The sequence below is a fragment of the Hippichthys cyanospilos genome, chromosome 20 (genome assembly GCF_059441005.1).
Source record: "Hippichthys cyanospilos isolate Australia breed blue-spotted pipefish chromosome 20, RoL_Hcya_1.0, whole genome shotgun sequence".
In the NCBI taxonomy this organism is placed as follows: Eukaryota; Metazoa; Chordata; class Actinopteri; order Syngnathiformes; family Syngnathidae; genus Hippichthys; species Hippichthys cyanospilos.
The window spans coordinates 4,833,492-4,846,049 of record NC_142388.1 but is presented as its reverse complement, the minus strand read 5'-3'; the positions used below and the strand labels follow the sequence as shown (position 1 = coordinate 4,846,049).

Sequence of the window (12,558 nt, the reverse complement as noted above, 5' to 3'; positions counted from 1 at the left end):
CAACCTGTTATCTTTCGATATACGAAAGTCCCCCAAAAATACAAAGAATGTAAGTAGAACGTTAACATTTATAAATAACATCAAACAGTTCCGGGGCGGTGCCATTTGAGCCATTTCACCTATATGCGTCTTTAAAAAGTTACGTTTACAATACGAATTTCTAGTCACGATCTGGATTGATCTTGAAGCACATTTTAGCAATGGGAAATGAGGCGGCCTACGTACTTTGAACTTTCGCTCTACATTGTAAGCGATTGCATACGTTTATTGCCTGAAACTTAAGCGGACGGATTTTCGTCACTTAATAATAATTATTAATAGATGAAAGCTCAGGCGATGCGTCAACATTAGTGTTTTATTGAATATAGTCAATTGTTAGTGTGTCGAAAGTGCTCAAGACGTATACTTGACGTTTCAACGTATCGGGCCTAATCTACTGAGCATGCGCACTAGCTCCTTCGTTTTTCCTGTTTGAAATAGAAAGATGGCGGATTAACCACGCCGCTCCGTCGTAGTTTAGATAAAGTGACAGAAGACGCCGCTACAAGTTCGCTAAGAGTATATGGAAACTCCCGGTAAGATCCACAACAGCGTTTTCATCCACCTAGTTCCTCTGACGTTTAATTAAACCGACAAACGATCGTATAGCGTCGTGTTAGCTGGTGTGCATGGCTAGCTCTTTTAGAGAAGCGAAGGATACGACTATTTCCTGGAAGAGGCGGCAAATGGCGTAATTCAACACATTGTTGTACCGTGGCCACGAGAAGGTCAACTGCGTTCTAAGTAACCCAATTACGATGAAAATCAAAATTATGGGTTCGTTTTAATCAATTCAAAATGTATATTGCTCGACTTCACGTAAACCGTCGACGTGAAGACAACTTGGTTTCATGCTAGCTGGGGTGTTGTGTCCAGGAAATAGACGCCAGCGGAGGCCCAGTTTGGTGTTGAACTTTGCTTGTTTACCGACGATGTTGTTTATCCGGACCCAAAGTAGTCGATATGGAGCATCTATTACGTTAATTAAAATAGTAAATACCAGATAAATATTTTTCATTGTTCGGCCTCCTCCAATCTTTGTTGCTCCTAACGTTCGGACACATTGGCTAACATTTTCAACATTGCCATCAAGTTAGCCTAACTAGCATTGCGTAGCTTACAGACGATGAAAGTAGATTACAGAACTACAGAAACGCCAAGAACAGAACTTTTTCGAACTTTGTGCATTTAAACTGCAAATGTAGTGTTTTTTCTTGGGAGGATTTGCACATTACACGTATTTCGTAATGAAATGTAAGCGTCTGATAAATGTTATAATGCAGGCCATTTGGTACCGTGCACATTGGTGAAGTGGCAGTGCTACACAATATCAAGCCCACATTTTAAGACATTATTATAGCTGCCTAAAATCAAGCTATTTTAATTAATAGTAAAACTTATTATTTTTTTTTTAATAGCAGCCGGTCTTCATCTTCCCGGAGAACCCATAACTGGAATGCTGGAGTCAGAGCCCCAAACTATGGCTGCTAATGGAGAACCATACCCTCCTGTTTTAAACCAAACTGCTGACTGGACCGTGGAGCAGGCTGCCCCAGCGCCGAGCATGGATTCTGTTTCCGGGGCAGGAGACCACCCTAGCCCGCCGTTGCCTCCACCCCCTCCCCCTCCACCTCCTCCAGAGGTGGGAACTGTGGAAAAAGGCGTTGAACAGTGTCATGTCACCAATGCGCCACTGTATCCAGACGTGCAACCGCCCCCGCCGCCACCTCTTCCTCCGCAGCCCCCTGAACAGCTGCCTGAACAAAAAGCAGAGACCGTGGAGGCTCAGGCAAATACCCAGGAAGTGACCAAAAAAGGTGAAAACAAAAATGTTCATTTAATTCTGTTGGTAGATTTTTGCAGTGTCGGCTTACCAAGGCATACATTTTACTTTACAATTAACTAATTGATGATTTCCCACTGCCCACCATGGAGGTGAAATGCTGCATCATGACCTCTTGTTGATTTACTTGTAGATGCCACTGAGTCGTCACAAGCTTCTGGTGGTGGCATGGAGGTGGATGCCCCCAAAGAAGCAGCTCAAGTTGCTGCTCAGGAAGCTGTACCTCCCTTACCAGCTGCTCCCCCACCAGCTGCTCCCGAACCAGCGGCTCCCCCACCAGCGGCTCCCCAACCAGCGGCTCCCCAACCAGCGGCTCCTCAACCAGCGGCTCCCCAACCAGCGGCTCCCCAACCAGCCACTCCCCAACCAGCCGCTCCCCAACCGGCTGCTCCCCAACCGGCCGCTCCCCAACCGGCCGCTCCCGAACCGGCCGCTCCCCAACCGGCCGCTCCCGAACCAGCCGCTCCCCAACCGGCCGCTCCCCAACCGGCCGCTCCCCAACCGGCCGCTCCCGAACCAGCCGCTCCCCAACCAGCCGCCCCGGAACCGGTTGTGGCTCCGGAACCCGCTGCGGCTCCGGAACCCGCTGCGGCTCCGGAACCCGCTGCGGCTCCGGAACCCGCTGCGGCTCCGGAACCCGCTGCGGCTCCGGAACCCGTCGTTCAAGCCATCATTCCTAACGAGCCAGAGCTCCCCAGCGAGTTTGAAAAACTCTTGAAAGGATGTGCAGACAACCCAGAAGACTTCAACGCCTGGGTTTACCTGCTGCAATACGTCGAGCAAGAGGTAAAGGGAACTCAGTCGCCCCATCAATGAATGCTGTGGCATTTTCGAAGCGAAACCACATAACCCTGTTCCTTTTTTTTTTTTTTTTTTAGAATATTCTGGAAGCGGTAAGGAAGTCATTTGACATTTTCCTCATGCGCTATCCGTACTGCTACGGGTACTGGAAGAAGTATGCCGACATTGAAAAAAGGCACGGCAACATACATGTGGCGGAGGAGGTGTATCGGCGAGGCTTGCAGGCCATCCCGCTCAGCGTGGACCTTTGGCTGCACTACATGACCTACATCAAAGACAACTCTGACGCCAATGATCCGGAGACGGAGGGACGCATTCGAGCGTAAGTGGAATGCCCCTCAAGTCCTCTTGAGAGGGAGTCTTTGGTTTTGTGTCATCGCCATAGAAACCAAACTCTCTGGTAAACCAAGGACCACTGCGTTTTTGTCCATCTTATTTATTGTCTGTCTTTTCTTCCCAGGGCGTACCAACACGCCGTGCTGGCGGCCGGTACGGACTTTCGCTCAGATCGCCTTTGGGAGTCCTTCATCATCTGGGAGATGGAGCAGGGAAAGCTCGCAAATGTTACCGGACTCTACGACCGCGTTCTGGGCATCCCCACGCAGCTCTACTCTCAGCACTTCCAAAAGTAAGGGCAAAGTCCAGATTGATTTGAGATATGATGGACATTGGCAACATTGTTGAATCAATAAGTCAAGTTGACTTTTTAAAAAAAAGATCTCCTTCACACATGCAGGTTTAAAGACCACGTGCAGAGCAACAACCCCAAATACTTCCTGTCGGAGGAGGAATTTGTCAAGTTCAGGGTGGAGCTCTCTCAAGCCAACCTGGCCACCATGGTGGGAAAAGATGGAGAAAAGCCCCCCCCGGAGGAGCTGCCCCCAGGCACGGAGGATTTCACCGATCCTGCCAAGGTAAGGAACCAGGTCCAATCAAGTGAAGAATTTCAAAAGCACAAAAGCAAAAGAGCAAAGAAATTCTGGAGTTTAGATGGAGGTTGCCTGTTGTCCACCATGTCCATGTGGATTAAGAGAAGAGTTGAAGAGTTGTCTTTATGTCGGCAGCAAAGCCAAAGACAGCCAAGGGGGGCTTGACGCTGGCATCCTGTCAGGGACACTCGCCCTTAAACTAAAAGGAACAACCGAGGCCCATTGACCCGCAGCACCTCCACCTAGAGGTTGATATGCAGGGTGCATATATACGCCCCCCCTCTGCAGGCCTCTTGTCTCTGGTGATGTAAATCTATGGCTGCGGGACCGCTACCGGCAGCTTTTACATCAAGTGGAACGGGTGATTGTTGTCAAGCCGGCCAACAGCGTGCGCTTTGTCTGTGTTTTTCCCTCAGAGAGTGACCGAGATTGAGAACATGCGCCACAAAACCATCGAGGCTCGACAGGAAGTGTTCAACCTCAACGAGCACGAAGTCAGCAAGCGCTGGGCCTTTGAGGAAGGGGTACGATTGAATACGCATTTCACAGTTACTCGCTTCCCCAAATGCTCGTCACGTGGGCTAAAGTAAAAAAACAAAACAAAAACAGGCCACATTGGGCAGCCATTTTCCGGGATTTTGGAAAATAACGTTATTCCACCGTAAAATCAAACAGTTTTAAGTTTGCGCTATTTTAATGATCAGTTTTATCTGAGTGGGTGTTAATTGTCAATGGTAATATCAAAACATCACTACTTACTGTTATACTCAACTCAAAGTTCTATTTCTATGAAATTTGGTTTTTAACTAATAGACTTAAATACTTTTATGTTTAACTCTCTTGCTAGACACGCCACGTCATTTAGATATATTTTCAGCCTCGCCTACATCACTACCATTTTAATTAATCTCCCATTTTCAGTCTGAATTTCTGCAGCTTCTTATGTGTAAAACTAGCAATGCCTTTAGTCTATTTTATGATTATTTATTTTTTTGCTTGTTTTTAAAGATCAAGAGGCCGTACTTCCACGTTAAAGCCCTGGAGGAGTCGCAGCTGAACAACTGGCGAGAGTACCTGGACTTTGAGATGGAGAACGGCACCCCGGAGCGTGTGGTGGTTCTCTTTGAACGCTGCCTCATCGCTTGTGCTCTCTATGAAGAGTTCTGGATCAAGGTATCAAGGCGTTTTTCTGTTTCTCTCTCCACCCCACTTCTACTTTCGCCGCTTCCCTGCACCCCCCACCCCGCCATCGATGACAATCACGTGGAGTAAAGCGGAAAAACCCCCCGAAAAAAAAAAAAACAGCGAAAACAAGACAAAAACCGTCGTGCGCTCTCTTTGCGTGTAACGTTGATATGTGACTGTATCTGTTGTATTAGGGGATGGCCAGCTTGCCACACAAGATTTGACTGCAGCATTTGCCAACTGCATCTTCTTCGTCTCCCACTACCTTACAGAATCTTATCTAATTGGTTCCATGAAGGTGCTGACGGGTTTACACAGAAAAATTCTAAGAACGATCTTGTCTGCCGTCTTTCAGCGAGGTCCGAGATGCGGGAAATGTAAACGTCTGGTCTTGTCTTTTTCCTTGCCTTTCTTTTCTCCTTTTGCTTTCCTGTCCTCTGCTCGCTCTCCTTCCCCCTTTCTCTTTTTTCACGCTTGCAAAGTACGCCAAATACCTGGAGGGCCACAGCATCGACGGGGTGCGACACGTCTACAGCAAGGCCTGCACCGTCCACCTGCCCAGGAAGCCCGCCATCCACCTGCTGTGGGCCGGCTTCGAGGAGCAGCAGGGTGAGCCGCACGAAATAAAAACACTCGTCGGGGCGCGCCTCCACAAGGCTCTGAGTCATACAGTTTAAAACCGTACGCTCCCGTTGACGAAAATAGACGTCAAAAAAAAAATCCCTTTTTACTCACCTGGTTAATGACAATCCTTTTGGACTAGATTTAAGTTACATTCTTGCAGGGATTCTTAATTCCACTTGCTTTTGGCCTTTTGAAGTGGAACTCACCTTTTGTCTTGCGCTCTTTCTTCCCCGCCGCCTCCACAGGCAACGTGGAAGCTGCCAGCACCATCCTCTCAACCCTGGAGACGGTGGTGCCCAGTCTGGCCATGGTACGCCTGCGCCGGGTCAGCCTGGAGCGTCGGCGCGGCAACATAGACAAGGCAGAGGAGCTGCTGAAAGAGGCGCTGGACACTGCCAAGACAACCACCGAGACGTCCTTCTACGCCGTCAAGCTGGCGCGCCAGTTCCTCAAGGTGCAGAAGAGCCTGAGCAAGGCCAGGAAAGTGTTGTTGGACGCCATTGAGATAGACCAGGTAATGCCTTTGTATTCATTATTTTCAATCATGAGTTCACCGACCGTCCTCGTTTTGCTCCTTGCATTCAACGCGCGCTCTGTTGCTTTGTCAGACGTGTCCGAGGCTTTACCTCAACCTACTGGAGCTGGAGTTCAGCGGGGACGTAACGCAGAACCAGGCGGAGATTCTGGCCTGCTTCGACCGGGCCTTGCAGAGCCGCATGGAAATGGAGACGCGCCTCCTCTTTGCGCAGCGCAAAGTGGAATTCCTCGAAGATTTTGGCACCGACATCCATGCGTGAGTTGGAAGCAAAATGTCCTCAAAATGTATCTGCATTCAATTCAGCAATTGAACCTCTCCCATGATCTGCGTCATGGCAGCATAGATGAGGCGGGGGGGGATTATAATATATATATATATATATATATATATATATATATATATATTCCCTTACAAAACAGTCAGACCTACCAATTGTGGCTAAAAAACAAACTCCTAAAACACATGCATTTAAATGAAGAACTTGCTGTAAATCCTAAACAGCAAAAGCATCAATCAATAAAATCTTAGCATGTTACATTACATATGTATACATCAGCATGAAGTGGAAAATGTTTTATGTTTTTAGGCTGGTGGCCGCTTACGAAGAGCACCAGAACCTCCAAAAGGAAGTCGAATATGCAAAAAGAAAAGCAGAGAACGGCTACGACAGCTCTCAGGAACCCGACGCCAAGCGGCAGCGCATGGACGACGGCTCCATGGCCGTCGCGGCGGCGGACATGCAAGCCAACAGCGCGTACAATTACAACAGCTGGTACCAGGTGGGTTTTCCTGTCGTTTGACGATCCTCATCTTGTCCACACACCTGTATTTCAACTTTCTTTCCCTTTTTCAGCAACAATATGGCGCCTGGAGCCAAAACTCATGGGGCCAGTACAACCAATACGCTCAGTATAACCAGTACTACCCTCCTCCGACATGATGGACGTGACCGTGATCTCGGTCTCTCATTGGAGAATGTGTTTAGCTTTTCAAATTAAAAGACAGACCAGCGCCACTTTCCCAAAAGATTTTTTTTTTTTTACTCAAGCTCATAATTTCAAATCCGATGCACATTGTAGCTCCTGTTTGGGAATGTAAAATTACACACAAGATGCATGTTGTTTGTAAAGACGGGCTTACTTTCAACCCTGCAACTCACCCTGTGCTCTAGACGCAAAGGCTTAAGTTTTCAGTCTCCTCTTGGGTCTCTTTAAATTTGAACATTTTGTAATGTGCTTCAGTGAACCCCAAATGAAGAGTTGATTTTACCTTTTTTTGTTGACTTGATTTCTTAATAAACAGATTGATATGCTGATGTGTCCCAGCTTCATTTCATAGCTTGACATCTGCGACAGTTAAAGAAAGATTCATGGAGACATTTTGTAATGGCAATGGAGCAAGTCTACTGTACTCAATGTAAAACGCAGGCATGGGCTAAGTCTTGACGGCAAGAGGAATTGCTGTCTTTTTTTTTTTTTTCAAATAAGAATGCCATTTAATAACTGCGAATGAAGCACAACATTAAAGTAACGTAAATCGACTTTTCTAATTAACGTATATGTTGTGTAATAAAGGCAAATAACGGATAGTTTGTAAATCCCCGGATGTGACCGAAGACTCGTGACCGACATGTTGATTAACAGGCCTACGCCGAGAGGTTTTTTCCTGTCGGCTGCGAATCTTCACCATATTTGAGAAGTTTGTTACCATGAAGTCATGTACTTAGTAACTTGCAGACTGAACCTCGTGATGACGAATGTTTATTTTCTCTCGAATTAACATACGGCGCTGTTTGCCACATCCAACATGTCGACTGTTTGTGGGCGCGGCTCTGCTCTGACGCACGCACGTAAAAAATGGACATGCGCAGTGCTGGCCTTTCAACAGCCTTTTCTATGCTGCGCGTCTAACGACTAGCATTCAAACGAGGTAAGGCCTTTACCTTCAGAGCTGTAAAAGTGTTTTTTAATCAGTCGAAAGCTCATATTAACCATCACAAACGAACCAGATTACAAGTGAACATCTGATTTAAGCGTCACATTGAACACATCGCTGATATTATGTATGTTTAGGTTCATTTTCCCCTCCAAACCAGCATGCCGCATGGGGCTATTTGAGTTAGCTTAGCATTAGCCCCACAGCGACAGTCTACAATTTATCATTGTCTTCTATATTTACACGTTCCAAAACTTGTTGGTTTAATTTACATCATATGAAGCTTAAACTAAATCGTAAAATAACTTTGCAAAATCTCAAGGAGTCTCCGAAAGTGTGTTTTCCTGATGTGTCCACGCAGTGTTTTCCTTTTGAAAGATGTTACGTGTTTCGAAGAAAATGTTCGAATTACAATATAGCCAAATAATTTATTTCGGGAGGAATTCCTGCTGCATGGATGAACTTGTTTGGCATTCATGGCATTTTAAACATTCTACGGCGCTAACATTGTTTTACAAACAAAATAATGATTTAAAGAACAAATCTGAAATGAGTAATTCCTTCAGTGTCGTACTAGTGATTTTGTATTGTAATGATTGTTTTTCCTGATTTTTACCTGTTGACATTCTCGCGCATAACTATTGTTGAATCCGTTTGGTAATCTTGTTTTTTTTAGCGACAAGATGCAGCTCTTCTTGCGTGGTCAGAACACTCACACCCTTGAGGTGACCGGAGAGGAGACCGTGGGCCAGCTCAAGGTAAAAGAAAAGATAATAAGCTAGCATTTTAGTTCACGACGACGCTTTGTGCGAGGCATTGCTGCAAACGGTTGTTTTTCCACCTATCAGGCTCGTATCCAGACTTTGGAGGGTCTCTCAGTGGAGAATCAGGTGGTCCTTCTCGCAGGTTGCCCCCTGGAAGACGATGCCTCGCTGGCGTCGTGCGGCGTTTCCGAGTACTGTACCTTGGACGTCGCCGGCAGGCTTCTGGGAGGTCAGTTGTGAAATATATATCGGCGCCCACTTTTATTGTGATGTGTGTTCTCAGGCAGGTGACATTTTGTGCTGTAGTGGCCATGGAATTCCTTTATACGCGTGTTTTTCAGTTTTAAATCTACTAAACTACTATATCTTTAAAGCATTTAGCTATTTGTTGTCACTGTCCGAAAAAAACGAAAAGAAATTTTTCAAGGCGCAGTGTGCCTGCTCAAACTGTAAACATAATTTTATACCGGAATTTTCAACTGTTCACACGTCATTTCAATTACTGAAAGTCCATTTGCTGAATGCTAACATAATGTATAACGCGAATAAATATTAGCTTGTTTTTATAGACCTTATCTATAAAGTTTTTTTGCACATAAATAGAACATAAACGAAGTAGACTTAAATACTGTATAGTTGATTAAACAGTAACAAAATATTTGGTGCATGGAAATCAATATTGATACCATGTGAGACAGACGCACCTCACTGGCATATAGTTTGTCTGCTCAGCTTCAATTATTATTTCAAGAGGTTATTTACGGGCAGTATTTAACTTTTTAATTATATTAGGATCTCTTTTTGTTGCCCTCAGTGCATGCGGATTAAGACAAACTTTTTCAAGTTTAACCCCTATGCAGTATTTTGACCTTCCACATCATTCTCACAGTATTTTAGTCAACTTGACATGCCGTCCTCATCTGGGTGAAATTTCAGCTCCCTAATGTTCGAAGTTTTTCTTTTGATGTAAGGATCAATAAATTGGACAAAATAAAAGTTAAATTTGGCTTTGCTTGTAAAAATCTAACATTATTGCTTCGAAATAGTGAGTGCCGTATTGCCACGTCGCTTTGTTCTGCCGCCGTACTCAAGTGAATTTTCTCCTGCTATTTAGGTAAGGTCCACGGCTCCCTGGCTCGTGCCGGAAAAGTGAGAGGCCAGACTCCCAAGGTGAGGATTGTTTTCACAATGCGCGGCACTTGAAAATTGTATCAGACACGAAGCAATCATTTGAACAGAAAAGATTCATGTAAATAAACCGTTTGTGTGTCCAAATATCTTGCACTCTTGAGCTGACTTTTTTTTTTAATGGCTATTTAAAAGGTGAATTTGACTTGGCGTTTCTCAGTTATATTCTGAATGGCTAAATGTAGAGATGGCTGCATTATAGCTCTTAAGTGTAATTTGGCGTTTTAATCCTCAAATAACTGTCAAGTGCGTTTACATGGTGAAATATATCTTAGGCGTTAACTACCAAATCTTTGACATTGTTCTATGTACCCTATGTACCCTGACTATTCGAAACAGTCGACAGCAAAGACCACTTGTCATGGTGCGGCCATTTTGCCACTTACTGTCACACGAAGATGACCTCACAGTTTAGCCTCAGTAGTTTATTACCCGAGCAACTGTGATGTCATTTTCAGGGGACAGCAAGCGTCAACAAGGCTATCACTTAGATGGATAGAAATCAGTGCATTTTGCTGCTTTATTCATATTTCACTAACACGGTATTATTTACACTGCTGTGTTGTTGACTTGTTGGGAGTGCACAGAAATATTTTTGATTGCATTTTTTTTTATATGTGCAGGTGGACAAGCAGGAGAAGAAGAAAAAGAAGACGGGGCGCGCCAAGCGTCGCATCCAGTACAACCGGCGCTTCGTCAACGTGGTGCCCAGCTTCGGCAAGAAGAAGGGACCCAACGCCAACTCCTAAAAGTTGCGCACCGGCCCATTTTGCATCACTGCAAATGTTTTTGTGCTGTTAATAAAATATCACACTAGGCACACGCAAGTGGAGCACTTTGTCTTTACTTATACATTTGGTAGGCATGTAACAAAAATCTGCACTGTACATTTACAATGAAAGCGTAGGCCACATTGTCTTCACACCACTGAAAGCAAGAAAGAAAAAAAAGGTTGAATTTCCATCAATCCACCTGCACAAGCTCCACTTCAAAGATCAACTTGGCGTTGGGCGGAATTCTGAAACGAACCAAGTTAAGGAGAAGCTTGACAGAAACTAAAAGCAGGCCCCAACAACAACAACAACAAAGGAAAGGATACTTGGAGTCGGGGAGACCCTTCTTCCCGTACGCCCACTCGGGTTCGATCTCCAGGCGGGCCGTCTCGCCCTTGCTCATGGTCAGCAGGCCCTCATCCCACTGCGGGACATCATTGCGTTACAAAAAAGAAAAAAAAAGACAAGAACAGAAATGTGGAACGTACCCCTCGGATGACTTTGCCCAAGCCCACTTTGAAGCTCAGCGGCTTGCTCTGCTTTTTCTTTCTGGCCCCTGCAAACGGCACAAAGTCAAACCCTGATTGGTCGCATCGTTAGCGTAAAAAAAAAAGACATTTTTACGGGTAAGCACCTGAAGGTATGTTGGTGTCAAAAACTGTCCCGTCCTCCAGTGTGCCCGTGTACCAGCAGCTCACCGTGTTGCCTTTTTTCGGGAAGTTTGTCTTGTCACCTTTTTTCAGAGTCGTTTTGGTGAATTTGGGCGGACCCTGAAAAAAATAAAGGACCGCAATTGGTGGAAAAACTACGGAAACTCAACCCGGATGTGCCTATGTCATTACCTCATCCACAACTTCCGCCTTGTCCTCTTTGGGCTTCTCTTGTATTTTGACGGCTTTCACTTGCGTCGTCACTTCTTCCACCGGCTCCGTGCCTTTAAATCTCTACAAAACATCCGCGATTTAATATTCCGTTTCAAGTGAAACGTGCGTTTAATTTGTCGCGTCTCTATGACGTCACGCACCTTAGTGGCAAACAATTGATTATAAGCGACGATGAGCTGCTCCTTCTTGGCCGTTTTTGCGACATTCTTGATATTTCCCAGCAGTTTGTGCTCGTACAGGAACTAAACACACAACGAACCGTTACACTTTGCAATAAAAGGTGACGAAGAACGAGTCCCTTTTGTTTGCAAACATTGAATCTCCGCCCCCGTGCACAAGCTAGGCTACACCACGCGCATGCGGCAGTTCGTGCACCGTTGTGCACTTTTAAAATGACAGCAAAGGTTTCGGAATAATTAAAGGACAAAGGTACCGAGTGCGCCGCGTTCTCCTGGATGAACTTGATGAGGTCTTTCTTGGGCAAATCGTCACTTTTCAGCTGCTCGTCGCTCCACTCTCGCGTTGGCTCGTCCGCCATTTTGGGTGGACAGCTGACGAACTTTGACCTCAGTCATGACTATTAAAAAAACGCGAAACTTGAAATAGTTTAAGGATAATGTTTTGCTGTTACAGAAATAAACGCACATGAATGTTTTGAAAAAATATATATATCGTAACAAATCGGGACACGAGGAGGTGCATAACCGGTTAAGATTGTTTTTGCCGTCTAGTGGCGAACTATGCAAGTGTTTATAAATGGTTTATTTGAGATTTGCGCCCACAATAACCTGTTAGAAAAAGCGGAAAATAAATATTAAACACCGTGTATATTTTACAAATATGTTTTGTTCTTGTGGGGTGACTCTGCCTTTTTTATATTCAAGGTGTTGTTGTAGCTTTGACGCATCCTTAAGGTTGCTCGGCGGAAAGATTTTATTTTTTTTTTGGGGGGCTTCTCGGAACGACAAATTTCATTATGGAATTACTCTCATCAATGTTGATTTTATTTCCCCTAATGCAGTTACATCCTGTGCCCACAAGGAGGCAATAACCGC

At 45.2% G+C, this 12,558-nt stretch overlaps 3 protein-coding genes across 4 annotated transcripts; 2 read left to right on the top strand and 1 right to left on the bottom strand.

Moving 5' to 3' along the window:
* The first annotated feature begins 441 nt into the window (after positions 1–441).
* On the top strand, positions 442–7,274 carry prpf39 (PRP39 pre-mRNA processing factor 39 homolog (yeast)). Of its 2 annotated transcripts, none has more exons than XM_088403742.1 (13): positions 442–575; positions 1,458–1,856; positions 2,016–2,668; positions 2,761–3,005; positions 3,144–3,311; positions 3,420–3,597; positions 4,029–4,136; positions 4,621–4,785; positions 5,280–5,406; positions 5,667–5,935; positions 6,030–6,214; positions 6,546–6,738; positions 6,813–7,274. In XM_088403742.1, exons 1-13 carry the CDS (start codon positions 563–565, stop codon positions 6,897–6,899), a joined length of 2,790 nt encoding a protein of 929 aa, XP_088259868.1. In that variant the 5' UTR covers positions 442–562; the 3' UTR covers positions 6,900–7,274. The 2 variants fall into 2 exon arrangements, with proteins under 2 accessions (XP_088259868.1, XP_088259869.1); XM_088403743.1 differs by having other exon boundaries at positions 454–575; positions 1,461–1,856.
* A 538-nt stretch (positions 7,275–7,812) lies between these two features.
* On the top strand, positions 7,813–10,673 carry faua (FAU ubiquitin like and ribosomal protein S30 fusion a). The gene is made up of 5 exons (XM_088403799.1): positions 7,813–7,888; positions 8,571–8,652; positions 8,743–8,887; positions 9,773–9,828; positions 10,470–10,673. Exons 2-5 carry the CDS (start codon positions 8,578–8,580, stop codon positions 10,593–10,595), a joined length of 402 nt encoding a protein of 133 aa, XP_088259925.1. The 5' UTR covers positions 7,813–7,888; positions 8,571–8,577; the 3' UTR covers positions 10,596–10,673.
* A 1-nt stretch (position 10,674) lies between these two features.
* fkbp3 (FKBP prolyl isomerase 3) lies at positions 10,675–12,080 on the bottom strand. Its single transcript, XM_088403798.1, has 7 exons — positions 11,937–12,080; positions 11,644–11,745; positions 11,462–11,563; positions 11,254–11,389; positions 11,108–11,175; positions 10,946–11,043; positions 10,675–10,864 (listed from the first exon to the last, which is right to left on the bottom strand). The coding sequence occupies exons 1-7, from the start codon at positions 12,039–12,041 to the stop codon at positions 10,810–10,812; spliced, it is 666 nt and encodes a 221-aa protein (XP_088259924.1). The 5' UTR covers positions 12,042–12,080; the 3' UTR covers positions 10,675–10,809.
* Between the last annotated feature and the right edge of the window lie 478 nt (positions 12,081–12,558).

Excerpts from the sequence above, each read along its gene's own strand:
- prpf39 (XM_088403742.1), top strand. Across the intron at positions 3,312-3,419 it reads TACTCTCAGCACTTCCAAAA|GTTTAAAGACCACGTGCAGA; the intron begins GTAAGGGCAAAG and ends TCACACATGCAG. Across the intron at positions 4,137-4,620 it reads GCTGGGCCTTTGAGGAAGGG|ATCAAGAGGCCGTACTTCCA; the intron begins GTACGATTGAAT and ends TTGTTTTTAAAG.
- faua (XM_088403799.1), top strand. The coding sequence starts at position 8,578 with ATGCAGCTCTTCTTGCGTGGTCAGAACACTCACACCCTTGAGGTGACC. Across the intron at positions 8,653-8,742 it reads AGACCGTGGGCCAGCTCAAG|GCTCGTATCCAGACTTTGGA; the intron begins GTAAAAGAAAAG and ends TCCACCTATCAG. Across the intron at positions 8,888-9,772 it reads CGCCGGCAGGCTTCTGGGAG|GTAAGGTCCACGGCTCCCTG; the intron begins GTCAGTTGTGAA and ends CCTGCTATTTAG.
- fkbp3 (XM_088403798.1), bottom strand. The coding sequence starts at position 12,041 with ATGGCGGACGAGCCAACGCGAGAGTGGAGCGACGAGCAGCTGAAAAGT. Across the intron at positions 11,746-11,936 it reads AGGAGAACGCGGCGCACTCG|TTCCTGTACGAGCACAAACT; the intron begins GTACCTTTGTCC and ends TTGTGTGTTTAG. Across the intron at positions 11,390-11,461 it reads AGGCGGAAGTTGTGGATGAG|GGTCCGCCCAAATTCACCAA; the intron begins GTAATGACATAG and ends TATTTTTTTCAG.